This window comes from Lottia gigantea (genome assembly GCF_000327385.1).
Source record: "Lottia gigantea unplaced genomic scaffold LOTGIsca_115, whole genome shotgun sequence".
Taxonomy (NCBI): Eukaryota; Metazoa; Mollusca; class Gastropoda; family Lottiidae; genus Lottia; species Lottia gigantea.
The window spans coordinates 80,468-98,772 of NW_008707123.1; the positions used below are offsets into that span (position 1 = coordinate 80,468).

Here is an 18,305-nt window from a genome sequence, read left to right on the forward strand (position 1 = left end):
AAAAATCCTTGATAATCCAAAAACCAAAAGATGTTCCGATTATAGGACGGACAAAATGGTGTTTTTGTTATTACATGTTTTGACCATACAATAATTCGCTATAAAAGGGTTTTGTATCGTTCAACAATAAGAAATAATGGTCAAAAGAAATTCGATTTGTAAAGAAAGATATATTCAATACGTCTTTCTCTTTTATTATGCTTTCTAAATGGGCCATTGTTGTGTGTTCTGTTCAGGGCGTCGTTATGAAGGCTAGATAGTCCTAAGTAGGGCTTGCGTATGAGTTGTGAATTGTGTGTTGTGTGTGGCGGGTTCGAATCTCTATTATGCTACCAAATATTGCAATAACTGGTACTTTCTGGGGGTGGGGGTGGGGGTGGGGGGGGGAGGGGGGGTCGGGGGAGAGCGGTTTATCACTTTTATCCCGTATATGAATTATATGAAAAAGGCCTATGTGCCTAAAGCCTTAACGCCTATGCCTAAACAAAATTTATGTATTCAAATGTATATGAAAGAACCATCAACGATTTTGGTAACCAAACAGGCCTAAACTAAACCATCAGTTCGAATATGGATGAAGTTAACTTCATTTCGAATGTGGAATTGCGAAAAAAAAAGTAACTTCAACTAAGGGAATGAAAATAGGTGTCACGTGATAGGTAACGTGACATTTTAAATTCAAAATGGTGGATAAAGAGACAAAAAAATTAATTTCAAATTCAAAATTTTAATATTTTATGCAATTTCTAAGGGTAAGTGATTAGAGTTATGTATTTTCCGTAAGTTCCACAAGTTCTTTTGCTGAATAGCCGATTATTTCCACAGTTTCTGATACGATTTGCCTTGTAAATTCGGTACGATATGTGAAATTTGGTTGAAATCCAAACTGCATTAAAAGTGACATCAGGTGTTCAGGAAGGGTGAACATTCTCTGGCATGCTTCTTGCTTCTGAACTGTAACAGTGTAACTGTATGTGAAAAAAGGGAAAAACATGCCACTGACGACCCTATCCTAATGTCTGCTCTACCCTCTACTCATGCATTGTATTTATAAAATGATCAAGTTGACAGTAAAATTGAATTCTGTGTTTTTCTATCTTTCAGGTTGCTTGAAGTTTATTGTTATTATTGTTAAAGATGGCTCAACGTGACCACTCCAATCCTCTTCCTTCGACTGATGATGCTACCAAGGTTATATTTATCTGCAGTGTTTGCTCTAATAAATTTTCAAGTTTACACGAAGCTCAAAATCATCCTGGATGCTGGCGTGAAAACGTAGAAAATGTAAATCAAGGAAATGGAATTCCTGAAAAGGAGCCAGCGACAGAAGAAAATCAACAGATTTTAGTTGAGAAACTAGTTGGGGAAACAAATCTGGATATTCCAGAAAAAGATGCTGAACCTAGTTTAGAAGTTCCAGAAACTGGCGCTGAAATTCCAGAAAAAATTGCCGAACCCAGCATTGAAATGCAAGAAAAAGCTGCAGAACTAAGAGTGGAAATTCAAGAAAAAGTTGATGTACCTGTACCTCAATCAGGAAGTCATTTTTGCCGAGTATGTAATTCTGTATTTGAGTCTGAAGAATCTCTACTACTTCATTGCAAAACCCACCAAATTGCAGCACCTGTAATTCAGCAAACAGATCCTGAGAAATCCACAGAATCTAAGGAACTGTTTCTAAAAATAGAAACAGATCAAGGAGAGTTCTGTGTCCAACTAGATGCTAACGATATTTATAATTTGAGTGAACAGAAAGTTGCTTTAGATTTGGATTCAATTAGAAAATCAAACTCTGCCAGTTCTACTAACAATTCCAACCCCAACGTAGTCACGTCTACTACACCTTTAACAGCTAAACTTCAATCCATAAATTACAAAACAAACTATGTTTTAGACCTTTTACAAGAAAAACTTCACAATAAAAATAGTACTCCTGTTTTAGTGGACACAGATACCAAACTCAACAAACCTGTAGACAAAGTCATTGATGAAATTATTAGAAGAAATGAGAATATCACAAGAAAATCGACCGATTCCAACGTTTTACACTCCGACGTTTCTAAAAATAAACCTGTCAATCAAATCATAGACGAGATCATCCAGCGGAATGAAAACGTGACGCGAAAAACTCAATCTAAAAATAGTTACAAACCTCGGCTGTATCAGAAACCTGAAACGGAACCGAGTGTCATGTCATTAGAATCTGCGTTACCTAGCAACATACAACCTGGAAGTCGCTTAATGATTGGTGGAACTACGTACGAAATTTTATATACATCAAACGACGAAGCAAATACACCTACCGTAACCCAGGCAACAGAACCTGAACCAAACATGATCTATATCGTAGATGACTCAGGTGAAGCTATACAGAATCCTCAGCAGTCTTACACACTTTCCAATATGGCGGAAGTGGCCGAAATCAATACTGTCAACTCCTTTGACGGAACTGTTCCCATTGGTCAGATTACAAATAATCAACCAATGAGTCAAAGTCCTTCTTGTTTTGTTGATGATATATTTACTATTAATAGTAACGACGGTAACTTTGAGAAGAGAGGACATCCATCTCAATCATCTTCACCTCAGCCTTGTAAGAAAGCTAAAACCAGTACTAAAAATAGCATTGAAGAAGTGCGGACCTTTGTACCGGCACCTATAATTGAAGAACCTGATGATGTCCTGCCAGAAAAAGGTTCGATGCCTGACGACCTGTATGATATGATCATGTGCCACCTTACCCAACCAAAACCCACTATATTTAAATGCACGATGTGTCATCGTTCTTTTCGAACAGATGGACAGCTAAAGAAACATGTAGATTTTGAACATAAAGACGAACCTCCGTTGACCTGTAAAGTCTGTAACACTAGCCGAACATATAAATCTCGCGCTGCCTTAGAAAACCATCTACGAGCTCACGAGCGCGAAGAGGAAATTGCTAAACGTTTAAAAATGAACGAGGATTATCAGGGTCAGGAGCAGACGTCCAATTATATTTGTAAATTCACTTCGCTTTAAGAATATACATGTATTTATGTAATTTACTATGTATTTTATGTTTCTTAGTGAACCTAAGATATGCACTTAAAGCATTATGGCCTCCTTTAAAGAGATTGTAAAGAGATTTTCTAAACTTTGTATGTGTATACGGGACATCATCAATTTGCACCATTCCACTTTCCGTCAGTTGTCTGTAGTTCCTGTAATTCCACTAAAACAAAATATTTTATGATGTCACTATTGCAAAGGGCCTTCGAAAGGGATATTGGATTGGTGCAAATGGAAGATATAAAGTGCATCAGATACACTTACAAATACTAGAGAACTTCTTTACAATCCCTATGAAAGGTCTAGTAAAATTTATTTTAATCCTGAACACTTTAAGAAATTAATGCCACTGTCCTGACACCCTGCATGATATTGCCTGTCTTCATTAGCCAACATGGTGCAGAAAAGTAGGATGTAAAACTCCATTAATTTCATTTCTAAATACTTATTATGTTAATAATGTCTGAATTATGTTTTAAAGAATCATATTGATTTCAAAATGGAAGAGAAGATTTTCAGGGGTAGACCTTTTTTTAAGTTGAAATTTATTTGTTAATGCATTATGTCTTTTTACTATGGTTTTTGTTTTTGATAGAGAAAGCTCTTGAAATAACTGAAATTGTTATGGTATATGCTGTAAAAAAACCATTTTATATGAAAGTAAACTCTTTGTGTCAAAATTTACTCCATTGCATACTGTGATTACTGTGGGAAATGGGACATTACACTTAAGCTATTAAGACACAATATCTCCCCCATTGCCCACTGTGAGACCAAATACTAAAATTATTATTGCACACTATCCCCCATTGCAGGTGGGCCCAAATTCTAAAGCTGTTTGGAAAAATATCCCTCATTGCACGTCATTCAGGTCAGACCAAACACTGAAGCTGCATACTCCCAATTGCCCACTGCATAGCTTTCATAATCTGCATTAATCCAATAACATTACTTAAACCACATCTGCATTTTACAAACAATAACAAATAAAAGGCTTTAAGCATGAAATTTATTCAAAAAATAACAAAAGAATGGCAAAATGATTTGAAAACAACATAACACTTGAAAATGGCTCTTGGGATTTTTATATTTAAAATAAAAACCTAACAAAATGTCTTTTAACTGTCCTGAATATTGTCAATAATTTTATAATTCTCTAATTCTTCTGGTGCTACAGGTAATTCTATATACTCGATAGTCTCAGCTGAATGCTGGGTAATATGAACCTGAAGGTCATTGATAGTACGGAATGTTTTCTCACAGAAACTACATTGAAAATGAGGTCGTGGGGCGTGGACTCTAGAATGACGACTCAAATCAGTACGAGAAATAAAACGTTTGTCACAAACATCACACGCGAATGATTTTTCTCCATTATGTCCTTTCATATGACGACTTAAACTACTACTGTTGGTGAACGATTTTGAACACAGCTGACAAAAATATGGCTTTTCGTTGGTGTGGGTTCGTCGATGTTTTGTTAACGTACTCTGGCGATTAAAACAACGATGACATATTTCACATTTAAACTCCAGTTCTCCTGTATGTATTTTAGAGTGACGTAGAAGATCGTTATTTTGGGTGAATGTTTGACCACACTCTTGACAATGATATGGTTTCACACCTCGATGAATATTCTCATGCCGTGTCAAGTTACTAACAGAACTAAAATGTTTATCGCAAATTTTACATTTGATTTCATGAATATGACATTTCTCGTGTTGTTTTAATGAACCATGATGAGTAAAATGTTTACCACAAATTGGACAATCAGCTGGCTGGTGGGATTTGATGTGTTGTTTTAATTTAGATAAATTTGTGAAACATTTACCACAAAATTCACATTTTTCAACATCGTCATGTCTCGCGAAATGTTCTTCAAATTCATTTTGAGTTTGAAAAGCCGAGGAGCAGACGTCACATACAAATTGGATACATTCGTGAGTCTTATACCCAGTTTCTGATAAAAAGGCACGTCCACATCTTTCACATGTATATTGGTTTTCGATATTTACGTGACTTTTGTAATGCCGTTCAAGGGAGATAACTTGTGAATATGTTTTTCCACAGATATTACACGAATGTTGATTAGGATACGAGATAGTCTCCCTTGGCTGGGAAATATTCAGGGCTGTTGGAATAAATTCCATTGGCTCTTGTTTGATTTCCATCAACATGTTGTCCTCAATGTTTTCATGTTTAATTTCCCTAGCTTCGATGATCTCCGTAAATTTTTCCTCCTGATTCTCGTGATCCTTCACAGTGTCGTGACCCTTCGCAGTGTCGTGATCCTCAACTCTCAAATCATGCCGCTGGATTATCTCCTGGATATCTTCTTCCACTTCTTCATTGCTTAATCCTTCTACTGTCACTATGTCCTGTAACAACAAGATGATAATCAACTAGGGGGTGTTTGGGTGCCAATGGTTCGAATCGTAACAAATCCAGTTCCATATCATCTTCACAATGTCAAGATATTACCAACTCCGTCTAATACTTGTATTCAATATTCGCTGGCGTACAATCCAATCAAATCGCTGCATTCCTGATACAAGAAAGCTGTCTTTTACAGTCAAGGTATAAGACACAATTTGTAATAGCTTGACATTGTGAAAATGGTTTCATGAGTGCTGTCATACTTTTCAGTAGGACTTCAGAAGAATGACAACTAGACAAATTACAGCTATATGGTGTTCAAGGTTTTTGAATCGTCTCGGTGTGTGCACAATTGCTTCTGTTTGATATTTACCTGGTTGGGTAGATATTGTGTACAATAATCTTGTAACAGCTGGGCATTAAGTTGTTCAGCTATCTTTAACATTCGTATATAATTCTCTTCACTAACAAAATTCATCAACTCTTTTTGACATCTGAAATTTATTGTTAAAACATTGTGACATCATGAATATTTATTTACTTCAACCCCTAATACAAGGTTGGCCTGCGTGAAACAATCTATCACAGAATACAGTGATTTGATTGGATTGTACACCAGCAAATACAGCCAATCAGAGTTCCGACCAATAGTCTGTAAACAATAAGCCATAATGTCTAGTCTTTCTGTCAAGAGCTCTGATTGGATGTATTTGCAGGCATCAACCCAATCAAATCACTGTATTCCGGGATACAAGAAAGGTAGCTATTGTAGTCGAGGTATAAGACACAGTTTGTGATAGTTTGAAATTGTGAAGATAAGACATACCTAATATGAAGATATTGTAGTTGGAATCTAGTTGATAATTCTAGTAATATTAATAAGAAATCTACATCAAGATTGTCTGGTAGATCATCTGTATAGACCCATTTCATCATGGTATATCCCACATCATAGCTAATATCTGAAATATAGTGTATGAGATAGTTTGAAAATGCACCTGTACCTAAGCATTATTGTCATGCAGTACAATTTTGCAAGCATAGTAGCTCCATATTGGTTAGTGTTTTTTCCAATTCCCATATGATGGATGACATTTTTACATCCTTTCCTCTCAAACCTGCATTACTGACAAGGAAAATCTGGTTGAAAGCTAATGAATTGAGAGAGAAGGAGAGTAAGATACCTGATAGGTCCAGTTGTTTGGTGTTCAGAAGACCAGGTTTACCCCATTCACCACTGCGACTCAATAGAACTATTTTATGACCCCATAGTTTTTGTTCACCCTCCAACATTATAACTATATCACTGCAATAATGAGAGAGAAAATACCAAGATTGAGATAGTCAATATAACATCCATGGTTGGTGTAGTTGTTGGTAGATGACAAGTTAACATCCACTTCCAGCTAACTGATATCGCAGACTAGTAGTTGTGGTAGAAACAATAGCTGGGATGATTCACTGTTGTAAGCCTACTATTGACAGAACAATGACTTCTTAGATGGAGGTGTGGGTCAAGGTTTCTTCTTGTGATAGCTTACCTGTACTTTGGCTGATTAAAAAGCTCAGCAGCCATATTTAAGAATCTGGATGAAAAATCTTCTCTAGACTCTAGTTCTGACTCTTTGTTTGGCATGAAGTTATCAGCCTCAGTTTGATGCCCTTCAGTCTTACAATCCTTAAGCTCTAGCACACCATCATCTAAAACAGATACAACATGTACTATTTCGTAAGAGAGAGATATATGATAGAACGACTGTGCAAAGCCTAATGCAGGCAAGGCACAAATCTTCGATAAATTGACGAAATATCGGAAATTTTACTGAAATTTTCCTTCTTTTCATGAATTTAGCAAGTATTCTTGAATTGAAAAATATAAATTTAGTATTCCAATGCTCTTAAATGGAGCTTTTGTGCCTTAAAATGCCAAAAAACTAATGTTTTTAATAAATGTTTGTTTGCATTACCGTCCGCCATTTTGTCTAGTAGCAAGTCACATGACCAGAATGCATTTTTGTTAAATAGAGTTACTTCCCTTAGACCGTAGTTGGCCTTGTTTAATAGATAGACCCATAAAAGTGATTTCGATCAAAAAAAAACTCGAAATTTTAATGAAATGGAGAGGAAAGCATCCAATTTTTCTGTTTTATTTTTAAATTAGACATGTTTGTTTACCATGTGGTGCCTTTTTTTATTTATTTATTTACGTTATTTATGTGAGCGCTCTTCCTTTGTCATACGCTTCGTAACCTGCGGCATGCTAACTCGACAAATCTGGTCGTATACGATATCCGTCTACAGTGGCTCAAAAACCATAGAGAATCCTTAAGTCCAAAGGGCCCCATCTTTAAAGGGGCCCCACCGCAGAAGCAAATGCAGGAGAACATTATGCTAAAACAAAAAATAACCCGGGGAGGTTTCCCAACTTCAATTCCACGAGCCCCCGCTCTTTTAGTCGTCTGAAGAACCAAGTCATACATATCGGGCTTGCGACGGGACCATCACGTTGTCTATAAAAATACAACTGGGATTGGATGCGACATGCATGAACGCTGATTTGATTATTTTAAGAAATCGTGTAAATGTATGAATAGCTTAATTAAGGCTTTGTAATTTATCGCTAAAATTCCCACCAAGTAGCGATCTTCTGGTCACGATTTGAGCCCCCGGCCCCCCTACTGGTATTTTATTGTGTTTTGATTTCATTAAACAAGTGTTCCGCGTCGAAACATGTTTCATTTTGTTTTAATCCTATATGATAATCGCCTATATAAATCAATCTGTAACTAGAAATAAATTCTTCGTGAATACCCCCGTACGCCCCTGTTCCCCCGAGACTTATACCCAAAACTAATATTATTACCAAGTGAATTATGTTGTATTATCTTAATGGATCAACCATCTTGAGCGTAAAATAATGCTTGATTTACAATTCTATAATTAGAATCAGACACTGGAGTGGATTATAACTTGTCCGCGGCCGAAGTTAATCTTTTACGCGTTACTGTAGATGGGGGACATTTGTCCAGCATGGAATCGAACTTTCTCATGATCAATCAAAACAAATCAAACCCAATCAAACCAAATCAAACTAAATAAAAAACTCCAGAGTCAGGTTTAACATTTAGTAGGTCTTTGAATTGTCATCTTCTATGCGAATCGGTACCATTGGATCGAATCATTCTTGAAATAATTCCGATGAAAGATCCAACGCCTCCAAGAGACCATCCTATATAGGCCTCCCATACCTTCTCTCAGCAGTTTATGACAAAGGTATCAGGGTATATCTCGCTCAGACATGCGTCACAGTAATTGCCTTGCGATCAACCTACGATAACCTGTCCTAGAACGCCCTGAGCCACCATTCACCTTAATCCATAATTTTCTTTTGTCTTGGGGCAATTATTAAAATTGAAATTGCATGTTTTGCTCATTCACCCACGCATTTAATCTGTACCCCTTCTCCCGTATATAAACCCAAGGCTTTGGGACATCTTCACAACACACAGGCTGGACCTGTGGAAACCTCGACTAGAATTTTGTATTTTTCGGCACTTTCTTATTTTTTTTTTTTGCAAAATGAAAATTTTAATATTTAGTATCGCTTTGATTTCTGTGATTTTTGGATTTCCTATGAACGATGATGCCGTGGAACATTATGGTAAGAGATTTTGATAAATCATTGGAGAGGAGGTGGAATGGGGGAGGGTTGTTGTCAATCGATCTAGATATCCTACGTCAAACGTGTCAGTTCCAACCAAATTGGGGTCCATTGGGCATATAGAAAGTGCAGGCTAAGGTCTATGGCATTTCATCTTATCTAACATGGTTTTACCGATCATCATTTGACTAAGTTGAAGCTGTAAAGTATGACATTTCATTTCTTCCAGATGATGTTACTGTAGAACATGTCAAATCCATCCACCATTCAAGATGGCGCCGAGCAGCAGACGGCATGCCTGACGAGCTCCATCTACAATTTACCAGTAAAAATGATCACGTCAAATTGAGATTAAAGAGAAGCCTGATCAATGTGAATCTGCCTGTTTATATTTTTAAAGATGGTGATATTACTCCGAGATCTCTTCCAGCCATAACAGTGAGTAATTATACAGCAATATTCCCAAGTTCCCAGTCAAACCACGCCTTATACCTTGACATTATTAAGTACTTTCTTGTATCTCTAAAGTTTGTAAATTCAGCGATTTTATTGGATTGTACGCCTGCAAATACAGCCAATCAGAGCTTGTAAATGATTTTCAATTTCTTGTTTATTTCAGAACACTGGAGTATATTCGAGTGCAACGACAGCCCCAGCCTCTTTAATTGTAACTGGTAATGAACAAGCCTTCAGTATAGTAAGTATCAATTCTAGGAATGTTAAAACAAAACCTGAAACATGTTGTTAGAGTGCCCTCACACCATAGTGATTACCAGTTGTGTATGGTTGCGAATAATGAAAGTGGCCATGAGTACCGAACGCAACAACAGTTGCACGAGAGTTGCATTCGAAACTTATAACCGCTGTTCTTATTCGCAATAAAATCTCTCTATTTCCCCTTTCTAACTTTTCCTATTTCTCAATCTTGAATAGGATTCTCCTATTTTCCACCGTAACCAATTCATTTCTTACCGAGACATTCCAATTTCAAAATCTTTAACTTTTTCCCGTTTGAATAATTTCTAGGAAGGAACAGTAACGATTGGTGGATCAGAATATTTGATTACACCAGACAAAGAACTGATCAAAGCCACAGGCAATGGCCAAGGCCATCAGCTGAAAAAATTATTGAAAAAGATCAATTATAACGACGATTCCATTGCTCATCCTTCGGAACGTAAGTTGGTCATTAAAGTATCCCATCAATTTACATTGACATGTTCAATAGAGGTAAATTGATTGTGGGGGGTTGGGGGGGGGGGGGGGGTAAATTTGGTGTAATTTGTTTGGGGGAAGTGGGGTGTCCAATGATGGACCACGGGAATATGTTGGCTGTAGAATATAGAATAATCCATCAGCATAAACCAAGATGGTGAGGTAAAAGGAACTCAGGAAGTAGAGAGACAAATAGCTAATGGTGTCAAGGTATAAGACACAGGGTGTAATTGCTTGACATTGTGCAGATGTGACTATTCATGGTTCTTCTGCATATTTTTTTGCTTAATTTCAGAAAAGCAAGAGGGATCTATGATCAGTAAAAGAAGTGTTGAAGAGAGTGGAAATAGAAGAACAAAACGGGAGGTTGATGAACATATCGTAGAGACCCTGATGATAGCAGGCCATACTATTTATAAACGCTTCTTAACGCATTCCAAAGATGTTGAGCTGGACGCGTTACAGAACGTTCGCCAGTATTACGCCTTTATGTTAAATTCGGTAAGTTTGCCTTCAAGATGAGATGAAGTCATCTTTCTACTGTTAGGACTTCGTTTTATCCCTTGACTGCAATAGCCACCTTCCTGAAGATATTTCACCTTGATTAATAATATATTATACAATTATTACAGATTGATATAAGATATGCTACTGTTGAAGAAGTTGATGCTGAGTTTAGAATCAGAATTGCAGGATCTGGTATTTTGATTTATCAGGTAAGTTGATTGATTGATCTTGATTTACACGTGTTTGGTCTTGATTTACACGTGTTTGATCTTGATTTACACGTGTTTGGTCTTATTTGATTTACACACGTTTTTGGTCTACACCATTCGACAATGCCAAAAGAGCTATCAGAGAAAAATGGAGCCAAATGTTCGGTCCAAGTTGTTTTGCGGACATAGTGTTTCTGATGACGGTTTGTGAGTTTGTATTATCTATCTACCTGTATCTATTAAATATAGGCCGATACAGCCATGGTGGAAGACCATAAAAACGCTGAAAATGTGGTTCAAGTCATCCCGGTGTTAGAGGACTTGACCTCATTCTCTGGAACTCAGGCCAGTGAGTCCAAAATACCACGGAGTGACCACTACATGTTGTTTACAGAGTAAGTAAGCTTTAGCGACCCTCACACCATAGCGATTATCAATTGTGTATGGTAGCAAATAAAAATAGCGGTAATAAGTTTCGAACGCAACTCTCATGCAATTGCAGTTGCGTTCGAAACTCATGACCATTATTATTGATTGCAGCCACACGCAACTGATAATCGCTATGGTATGAGGATATCTTTACATGCGGTAGCTCAATACGTTAAGCATATCACTCGATCATTTTTGAGTTTCCTTCCAGCACAGGTTGTCTGCTTAATAGAGTGCTCATAACGACCCGTTTTGTCCACCGGTGTTTTTTCTCCATTAAATGGTACAAACCTTACGTCGGATTTTCATATTGAATAGTAATATTGCGGATTGTTTTATGCTTTCAGATATGACATAGCTGTAGGTGACAGCAAGTCGGTTATCGGAGTAGCTTACGTCAGAGCCACGTGTACCAGTATTTCTGTCTCTGTAATAGAAGATTTCTTCGGCGGTCAGACCTCCGCTGTAGCCGCTCACGAACTGGGTCACAAGTACGTTCATTTCTCATCATCTACGCTATATCCTTGATTTACATCTTTTTATTTCTTCACGTTAGCTTTAATGTAGCATCGAAATATGTATTTTTATTTCATATTAATCATCTTTTTATTTCACGTTAGCTTTAATGTGACATCGGAATTTGAAATTTTATTTCATATCAATCATCTTTTTATTTCTTCACGTTAGCTTTAATATACATGAAAACATTCTATTCCAGTCTTGGTAGTAACCACGATGGAGCTTATTCAGGTTGCAGTGATAGTGAAAACTATATCATGGCCTCCTATTCAAGCTTCCCAACTGACGCAGCGAAAATCTCTAGACCATGGACCTTTTCCTCTTGCACTGTGACGGCGTTTAAAGCTTATCTTTCCGGGTAAGTCGAGATAACTTGTCAAATAATTTCTTTTGTGAAGATCTTAATAAGGGGTTGAGGCAAGGTCGTACGTGCATGCTATCAAGGTCATTATTCCCAGGGGACGTAATATGGATGGTCATTTGTTAAGGTATTAGATAAATCATAAACATATACGCATTGGTGGATGCAATTAAGAAGGTTGAGGCAAGGTCGTACGTGCATGTTATCAAGGTCACTGTTCTTTGTTTTACAGAAAAACTTGTACCAAAAGCCAAGATGCCACAGATACTTTCGGATACACCCAGGGCGCTGCAGGTCAGGCTGTATCAGCTGATGAACAATGTCGTTTAGCTTTTGGCGGTAATTCCACACATTGTAGGGTAAGTTTTTTTGTTATTTACTAATGGCATTAACCCTTTAGATGTCATTATCTAGTTGTTGGACCAATCGGGGGAGAACAAATGAGCAAGAAATTTCTAATGTCTATTTTCACATATCGAATATCTGCTATATTAGATTACAGCAGGGTTTGACCTCGAAATATCAGACTGAAAAGTGTTTCAGGTAGTTGAGCTAAAGCTATAGCAGCTGATAAATCGATAATCAGAAGATTTCTCATTCGGCAATCCTTAGTAGTTTCCGTAAAGCAGCACGGAACACCTTGTGTAAAACCGTTTAACTTTTTATATTGCAGCCTCTACAATCGTATACCGCGTTCTGTGCCCAGATGTATTGTTATATACCTGAAAGAGCAGGCTACTGTGGAACAATGGTACCACACGAAGAGACTTCTTGTGGGAGTCAGAAATGGTGTTTAGGTGGAATATGTACAGACAATGCTCAAGCACCCAGAAAATTTGGTAAGATTATATTAATGTCTACCTACAGTGAAACATAGATAAGTTGACAATGGTTAAGACTAAGTTCCGCATAACACGGAAGCTGGTCCCCCCATCCTTCTTTAATCCCTTTAAAAAATATGTATTTAAATGTATATTTACTGATGTTTTCTGAACGAATTTATTTTATTTTTTTTAGAAAACTGTTTTCAAGGCGACGATCCAAATTATAATTGCGACGCAGCAAAGTGTTCCAATGGTTATTCTCAAAGTGAAAAGGAAAGATATTGTTGTGAAACGTGCGCCCGTGCTGAAGGCAGAACATTGACACCGGCGACCATATCTACTACAAGCTTAGTGGAAACTACGTCACAAACTACGTCACTAACAACTTCACCGACCACGTCACCAACCACGTCACCCACTACGTCACCTACTACGTCACCAACTACGTCACCTACTACGTCACCAACTACGTCACCAACTACATCACCTACTACATCACCTACTACATCACCAACAACTTCACCAACAACTTCACCAACCACGTCACCAACTACGTCACCAACTACGTCACCTACTACTTCACCAACAACTTCACCAACAACTTCACCAACCACGTCACCAACTACATCTCAAACTACATCACCAACTACGTCACCAACAACTTCACCAACCACGTCACCAACTACATCTCAAACTACATCACCAACTACGTCACCAACAACTTCACCGACCACGTCTCCAACTACATCTCAAACTACATCCCCAACTACATCACCAACTACGTCACCAACTACGTCACCAACGACATCAACTTCCGAGACGCCGGCCTCCCCATCTGAGTCACCAGCCTTCCCTTCAGAGTCACCAGCCTTCACTTCAGAGTCACCAGCCTTCCCATCAGAGTCGCCGGCCTTCCCTTCAGAGTCACCAGCCTTCCCATCAGAGTCTCCAGCCTTCCCTTCAGAGTCACCAGCCTTCCCATCAGAGTCTCCAGCCTTCCCTTCAGAGTCACCAGCCTTCCCATCAGAGTCGCCGGCCTTCCCTTCAGAGTCTCCAGCATTCCCATCAGAGTCTCCAGCCTTCCCTTCAGAGTCACCAGCCTTCCCATCAGAGTCTCCAGCCTTCCCTTCAGAGTCACCAGCCTTCCCATCAGAGTCGCCGGCCTTCCCTTCAGAGTCTCCAGCCTTCCCATCAGAGTCGCCGGCCTTCCCTTCAGAGTCACCAGCCTTCCCATCAGAGTCTCCAGCATTCCCATCAGAGTCACCGGCCTTCCCTTCAGAGTCACCAGCTTTCCCATCTGTGTCACCAGGTGTTTCTAAACTCCCATTTGAAGAGTCGACAATAGTGCCGACAACAGATTCACCTGGAGCTGGAAGCGGGGGTATCGTTACTTTACCACCAAAGAAAGGGGGAAAAGGCAACGGAAAAAATAAAAAGAAGAACAAAAACAGAAAGAAGAAAAATAACAAAAATAGCAAGAATAAGAAGAATGAAAAGGGCAAACAGGGAAAAGGGGGAAACGCAGGCAAGAAGGGCAAGCAGGGGAAATCTTCAAACCGTTGTTTCTCATTGCGATGCTTGTGCAAGAAAAATCCTAAACGATTTTTCTGCAGATTCCTTAGCAAATAAGCATTCACGTTCTTGACCTTTTAAATTTGAGATTTGAATCTTGATTGTTTTGTTGTGTTTTTATATCTTTAATAACAATTTAATGTCTCTTTTATCTTTTGCAATCCAGAACTTTTTAATTTTTCTTTTTGTTGAAATATATTCTCAGTTTTTAATTGATCTCTTGTACTTTTATTTGACCCGTGCTTCAGACATTTCAAACGAGTTCACATATGCTATTTATCGAGACTTAAAGTGAGGTGAAGTAAAGCCGAGAACCTGTACTGTGTCAATGACAATCTGGCACTAAATTTCTTCTGATCTGGCTTAATTCCGCTCATTGCACAATTCCCCACGGTAGTTGGTATCAGAATCGTGCGATTTTGGCCCTGTACTGTCTGAATCTCTCATTGTACATGGTATCTCTGGCAGTCAGTTTCTTGGATTTTTTCGTTGAGAGGAGTCTAGCCGTGCTATAACTAGGTTTAATTCTTAGTTATGAAGACAGGCAAAGCCACGGCCCCTTTGATGCCCCCTCCCTTTTTTTTTATTTTCGTAAAAATGGATCGGCCTCATGAAATAATTCTGATAAACGACCAATTCCATTACTGCAACCATACGCCCCTCCTGATATACGGATATATTTCTTGCCCCCTCCGAACAATCAAGTCTGGCTATGGGCTTGTAGAGCCTCAAGAGCCTTTCAAGTCAAGAGCCTTTCAGTATGCATTGAGGAAAATTTAAGCCTAACAGTGGAATGCATAAGCCTATTGTTACCGGGCTGTCCCTTTGAAAAAAAATGTATGTATGCATGTATACCCTCTGCAATGTTTCAACAAATTTGGGAAACGAAACCCAGGACATACACAAGATAATAAGAGCCCCACCCCCCTCTTTTTTTAAAAGTCTCTTTTAAGTTAACTGTCGAAAAGTTTTAGCGAGTAGTTTTAATGAAGACTGAATTATAATCAGTATAGAACTAGAAAATGTTAACCCTCGAACTCAATCCTTTTGTTTTATAGCCGACTAGTGAGCTGAAATCAGGGATTAAGATTTAAATCTCGCTGCGTGGTTCAACAACCGTCATTTTTCAAGCGGAGGTCCTACGTGACAGTACCTCTTGTTGCTTGGTCTGGGCGAGGATTCTTTTATTTAAAAGGTATGTTATTCTTATATTATAACTCTATTCTTTTTACTTTTAAGAATGCCGATCTTGTTTGACCATTGGTATATCGAAAAAAGAGAAGGGTGTCATTACCTTTGACATTCGTGGTACAGTGCCCGTACATCACGATAAAAATTGTCGTTATTGACACGTTTAGAACAGGCCCCTGTTATTCCCCCCCCCCCCTCTCTTGCATCGACAAAGTCCATTTTACAGGTTCTTATATGAATATTTTGTTATATATTTTAGGTGGTCATGATCCTACTGCTGATGCTGGTTTTATACTGATTTTAAAACTGGTGGTGGTTTTATACTGATTTTAAAACTGGTGGTGGTTTTATACTGATTTTAAAACTGGTGGTGGTTTTATACTGGTTTTACTGCTGAGATTTTAGTTCTTCTTTTACCATGGACACAAGTCTATTGGAATTTTCTGGAAGAGAGTCCAGTTATAACATGGTAAGTTCAAATATTTTCGGGTTTTGTTAAGCTACGAATTCATAAAGTGTCCATTACCTTTCACAGGCCTGAGAGGGGGGCATGGCCAACACCTTGATAATAACGATACGATTTATCGAAAGATAATTTGCAGAACTTGTCCTTGCTAATGTCTCCTGCATTCTCAATATAAAATTTCTATCAGGCTTATTTTCATGTTCTTATGTGAATATTTATTTATATATTTTAGATGGTCATGATTTTACTGCTGGTGTAAATACTGATTTTACTGCTGGTGGTGGTTTTATACTGATTTTACTGCTGATGTAGATACTGATTTTACTGCTCGTGGTGGTTTTATACTGATTTTACTGCTGATGTAGATACTGATTTTACTGCTGGTGGTGGTTTTATACTGATTTTACTGCTGATGTAGATACTGATTTTACTGCTGGTGGTGGTTTTATGCTGATTTTACTGCTGATGTAGATACTGATTTTACTGCTGGTGTAAATACTGATTTTACTGCTGGTGTAAATACTGATTTTACTGCTGGTGGTGGTTTTATGCTGATTTTACTGCTGATGTAGATACTGATTTTACTGCTGGTGGTGGTTTTATGCTGATTTTACTGCAGGTGCTGGTGTAAATACTGATTTTACTGCTGATGTAAATACTGATTTTACTGCTGATGTAGATACTGATTTTACTGCTGGTGTAAATACTGATTTTACTGCTGGTGTAAATACTGATTTTACTGCTGGTGTAAATACTGATTTTACTGCTGATGTAAATACTGATTTTACTGCTGGTGGTGGTTTTATGCTGATTTTACTGCTGGTGGTGGTTTTATACTGATTTTACTGCTGGTGGTGGTTTTATGCTGATTTTACTGCTGATGTAAATACTGATTTTACTACTGGTGTAAATACTGATTTTACTGCTGGTGGTGGTTTTATACTGATTTTACTGCTGGTGTAAATACTGATTTTACTGCTGGTGTAAATACTGATTTTACTACTGGTGTAAATACTGATTTTACTGCTGGTGGTGGTTTTATACTGATTTTACTGCTGGTGTAAATACTGATTTTACTGCTGGTGTAAATACTGATTTTACTGCTGGTGGTGGTTTTATGCTGATTTTACTGCTGGTGTAAATACTGATTTTACTGCTGGTGTAAATACTGATTTTACTGCTGATGTAAATACTGATTTTACTGCTGGTGTAAATACTGATTTTACTGCTGGTGTAAATATTGATTTTACTGCTGTTGGTGGTTTTATACTGATTTTACTGCTGGTGTAAATACTGATTTTACTGCTGGTGGTGGTTTTATACTGATTTTATTGCTGGTGTAAATACTGATTTTACTGCTGATGTAAATACTGATTTTACTGCTGGTGGTGATTTTATACTGATTTTACTGCTGATGTAAATACTGATTTTACTGCTGGTGGTGGTTTTATACTGATTTTACTGCTGGTGTAAATACTGATTTTACTGCTGGTGGTGGTTTTATACTGATTTTACTGCTGATGTAGATACTGATTTTACTGCTGGTGTAAATACTGATTTTACTGCTGGTGTAAATACTGATTTTACTGCTGGTGGTGGTTTTATACTGATTTTACTGCTGGTGTAAATACTGATTTTACTGCTGAGATTTACCATGGACAGAAGTCTATTGGAATTTTCTGGAGGAGAGTCCAGTTTTAACATGGTAAGTTTAATTGTTTTCTGGTTCTGTTAAGGGGTATCGAGGTCGAATAAATGATAATCATGGGTCCTTATATCGGTCAGCATACGAAAATAATGCTCTTGCCTCATTATTCCTGTCGACCTAGCTGTAAATGGGTTATTATCCTTTGAACGTAAGATGACATTATTTTATAAATGGTTGTTTCCTTTGAAATTGAATAACCCCATGCATATACCTCGT

At 37.8% G+C, this 18,305-nt stretch overlaps 3 protein-coding genes across 3 annotated transcripts; 1 reads left to right on the plus strand and 2 right to left on the minus strand.

Annotated features, from left to right (window-relative positions):
- Nucleotides 1-1,137: 1,137 nt before the first annotated feature.
- On the plus strand, nt 1,138-3,021 carry LOTGIDRAFT_171443 (hypothetical protein; the record flags this gene model as incomplete). Its single annotated transcript, XM_009047643.1, has 1 exon — nt 1,138-3,021. The coding sequence occupies one exon, from the start codon at nt 1,138-1,140 to the stop codon at nt 3,019-3,021; it is 1,884 nt and encodes a 627-aa protein (XP_009045891.1).
- A 1,235-nt stretch (nt 3,022-4,256) lies between these two features.
- Nucleotides 4,257-5,135, minus strand: LOTGIDRAFT_55843 (hypothetical protein; the record flags this gene model as incomplete). The annotated part of the gene is made up of 1 exon (XM_009047644.1): nt 4,257-5,135. A coding segment is annotated over one exon (879 nt), but the record flags the coding sequence as incomplete, so codon positions are not given.
- Nucleotides 5,136-14,023: 8,888 nt separating this feature from the next.
- LOTGIDRAFT_137501 (hypothetical protein) lies at nt 14,024-14,449 on the minus strand (the record flags this gene model as incomplete). The annotated part of the gene is made up of 1 exon (XM_009047645.1): nt 14,024-14,449. The coding sequence occupies one exon, from the start codon at nt 14,447-14,449 to the stop codon at nt 14,024-14,026; it is 426 nt and encodes a 141-aa protein (XP_009045893.1).
- Nucleotides 14,450-18,305: the final 3,856 nt, after the last annotated feature.